This window comes from Humulus lupulus, chromosome 1 (genome assembly GCF_963169125.1).
Source record: "Humulus lupulus chromosome 1, drHumLupu1.1, whole genome shotgun sequence".
Lineage (NCBI taxonomy): Eukaryota > Viridiplantae > Streptophyta > Magnoliopsida > Rosales > Cannabaceae > Humulus > Humulus lupulus.
Window position 1 is genome coordinate 27,566,643 of NC_084793.1, and position 3,651 is coordinate 27,570,293.

The following is a 3,651-nucleotide window of genomic DNA, read 5'->3' on the forward strand; positions in this document are numbered from 1 at the left end:
TTTGGTCAATCTCAACCACCCCTGAAATAATCTTGACTTTCAATAGTTACTATAACTAATTGTAAAAGTATCGATCATAAGACTGGTTTTGTTCACTTAAAATCATATTACAGTAATTCATTTTTTACAAACCTACCAATCAAATTACTTTGGCTAACAAACGTTCAATTTTTCACATAATAAATATTGAAAAAAATTACAGTTTCATAATTTAAAATATTCTTTAAAACATGTTCAGACAATGCCACAACAATTTTAATTACTTAATTGATAAAATTAGAATTTTAAGAATTAATTAATAATATAAATTAGAGCTTAATTTTGTAACAAATAATCCTAAAGCATAGATATCTTTGGATTTTTAGATTGGTGAACTAATATGGAATTTTTATATTTAATAGGTGAACTAATATCAAACTTCTCAAATGATTTTATCTTAAATTCTACATTTAATAAAAAATAGTATTTTATCCCAACAAGTCACAATAAAATAATATAAAAACATTAGATGAAAAATTTGGTATAATTTTCCTTTAAAAACTACAAGCCAGAGATTCACTCTTACATTTAAAAAAAATGGCTTCTTGTTGTTCTTCACTCTGCTCACTGAAGACTATCTTCATCTTCTTCGTCCTCTCCGCCATACCCGTCGCCTACCTCGTCTCCCTCGAGCTCGACACCCCGGCCAACCCCGTCTTCTTCTACCGTGGCCAAGGCTGGTTCCGCGAGTGCGCCAAGTGGGACGATCACCACCGTCGATTCCTAATCTCCTCCTTCTCCGGCATCGTGTCTCAGCTCACAGTCCCAGACGATCACTCTCCGGAGACTGTTTTAAACGAAGTTCAGGTGATCAAAGATGCTGACTTGGCTGGTAACGCCACTCTCGGACTCGTCATTGACCGCCCTAGGAATCGCCTCCTCGTGGTCGGCGCTGACCTTATGGGGAACCGTTACGCTGCTCTGTTCGCCTATGATTTGACTACGTGGAATCGCCTCTTTCATACTCAGCTCAGTGGTCCAAGTGGGTTTTGACGTTTGATTTGATTTGTTTTTTTGCCTCTTTCCTTATTAATTTTTGCCCCATTCTAACTTTGCATGCTCAGATTGGTACTGTTAGGTTTTAGTTTGTAGAATGAACTGGTTTGGAAAATGAATATCTAAAAGTTTGGCTCATAAGGTTACTGGATGAAAGTAGGTATTTTTGGTTCTTGATTTGTTGAAAAGCTATAGATAATGACATTGTAAAAGTTTGAAAGGTACACGAAAGTAATTAGTTTGGGTTTTAATTTATTGAAAAGCTAAGATAATGGCACTGTAAAAGTTTGGTTCATTAATAAATGGCGTACATCATAGGGTGTATGAAAGTAGTTAGTTTGGGTTTTAATTTGTTGAATAGTCATAGATATTATTGAGATTGTGAAAGTTTGGTTCTTTAGTCCTTTCAAAAAAAGAAAAAAAGAAGTTCGGTTCTTTAATAAATGCACATATATAATAGCATTGTAGGGTGTATGAAATGAAAGCAGTTAGTTTGGGTTTTAATTTGTTGAATAGCACGCATTGACATTCTAAGAATTTGGTAGATTTTGGCATTGTAGGTAGGATATATGAACTTAGTTAATTTATTTGCTTTAAGAGGGCTTTATTCCATTTTAATGGATTCCAGAGATGTTAATGGCTGCCTCACCAAATTTGTGATCCTCCACATGAATCTTCTTGTCTTATTCTCAGACAGACTTGGTAGTTGAAATTTCATGAACCCATTTATAGCACAGCCAAGTTTTCTGTTCTTATTTTGTTTCATTAGTCATATCAATACCAAAAGAACAAGATCTTGTCTTTTTTTCTTGTACATATGGGTATAAATTAATGAAACTTGTTCCTTTGATTTGATGGATTTAGATGACGAGAAATCCTTGGCGGATGATGTGGCAGTGGATGCAGAGGGGAATGCATACGTTACTGATTGTCTAGGTAGTAAAATTTGGAAAGTTGGGGTGGATGGAAAGTTCATTTCCATCATAAGAAACCCTCTCTTCACTACCACACAGTGGTACAAGAACTTGGTTGGACTGAACGGAATTGTTTACCACCCAGATGGGTTTTTGATCGCCGTTCATACCTTCAGCGGAAATTTGTTGAAGATTGACTTGGCAAAAGGAGAGGAAGTGAAGTTGATCAAGGTAGCTGGAGGTCCACTCACTTTTGGAGATGGCCTTGAGCTGCTTTCTCCAACTAAGCTCGTGGTTGCCGGGCGACCTTCTGCTAGACTAGTTGAGAGCTCTGATGGGTGGGAAACTGCCTCAGTCGTGGCCACCTTTTCTGGCCCAAAGCGCAGAATGGCATCAGCTGCAACTGTTAAGGACGGGAAGGTGTACCTGAACCACCTTTTTGGTCTGGGCTTCCCTAAGCCGAAGCATGCTATTATTGAAGCAGTTTTCTAAACTTGGGTGGGAGTAACAGAGGAAAACAGTGGGGTGTGAATTATGATGTATTTGAATTTAGATGTATCTTTGATGGTGTATTGTTTACCGAATTTTGATTTTTATAATTATTATATCAGCTAATAATATTGTTATTTCTTTGATCAGATTATTGTCTTTTGCTGTAATGGCCTTCTCAATCGATTATTGACACAAATGTGAAGCTGGTATGCAAACAAAAAAAAATGTGTTGGTTTGCATACCAGCTAAGTTGTTCGATTATTTGTCTGTGAATTATGTCAAGTTGATGGTCATTTTTCCCCTTTCTTTTCTGCAAATATTGAAATGTTCTATTCTTTTTCAACAAGTACTGATAGAGAGTTCTATTTTGATATATCAGTCGGTGCAAGTTTTCCTGAGAAAATTCAACACCTTTAACGATACTGGTAAGGTACGTGAACCTCACTTTGGCCTCAAGAATTTGTGGTTTGCCACTTATTCATTTTAACTATTTTATTTTTTACTTGCAAATTTGTATTTTATGGAGTTGATCACTTCTATATATGTTTTATATGTGTTTTTGAAGGATTTGGAGACATTAGCATTGGGATGAATAAACATTGCTAGGCTCAGTATGTGTCATAACATCAAGCTTACTTAACAATGAATTAGATATAAAGTTCCAATTTTTCAGACATACAAGATATAAATAAACTCTAGTATTTGACTAAAAATGGTTCTATAGTCAACCGTCTTATAATCAAGGAAATGGCCAAACCATAAATCCCAAATATACTTTATATATATATATATATATATATAAATATTTTGCTTAAAGACCCCCATCATGTATGATTAATTGATTTCGTGACCCACTTTTAGCAGGTAATTTGATAGTATCAGGTCCTCTTCGAGACAGGACTAATCTCCAAAGCAATAAATTGCAATTTCATTCAAAGCATAAAAGAAAAACCCATACAAGAGTTCAGGTATTATATATGCAGAAAAACCAAAATTACAGAGATAATTCAGCTCCTCTAACAGAATTGGTTAGTCTCGAAATTCCCTCAACTTCTAACGGCCATCACAAAGTCCTGGAGCCACTTGGGTTTCACGCGCACCCTCTGTTCACGCGCTGTAGGGTCAGGCTTCTCTTCTGGCTCGGTACTCTTCTTCATCTCTTCTTTGTCTGTGTTGGCTTGGATTGAGTCTGTAGCTTGTTTTGTAATTC

At 35.9% G+C, this 3,651-nt stretch overlaps 1 protein-coding gene across 1 annotated transcript; it reads left to right on the top strand.

The window, feature by feature from the left end:
• The first annotated feature begins 530 nt into the window (after nucleotides 1-530).
• LOC133790041 (uncharacterized) lies at nucleotides 531-2,587 on the top strand. The gene is made up of 2 exons (XM_062227642.1): nucleotides 531-1,021; nucleotides 1,900-2,587. The coding sequence occupies exons 1-2, from the start codon at nucleotides 577-579 to the stop codon at nucleotides 2,439-2,441; spliced, it is 987 nt and encodes a 328-aa protein (XP_062083626.1). The 5' UTR covers nucleotides 531-576; the 3' UTR covers nucleotides 2,442-2,587.
• The last annotated feature ends 1,064 nt before the right edge of the window (nucleotides 2,588-3,651 follow it).

Coding starts and splice junctions, on each gene's coding strand:
- LOC133790041 (XM_062227642.1), top strand. CDS start 577: ATGGCTTCTTGTTGTTCTTCACTCTGCTCACTGAAGACTATCTTCATC. Junction 1,022..1,899: donor TACTCAGCTCAGTGGTCCAA/GTGGGTTTTGAC, acceptor TGATGGATTTAG/ATGACGAGAAATCCTTGGCG.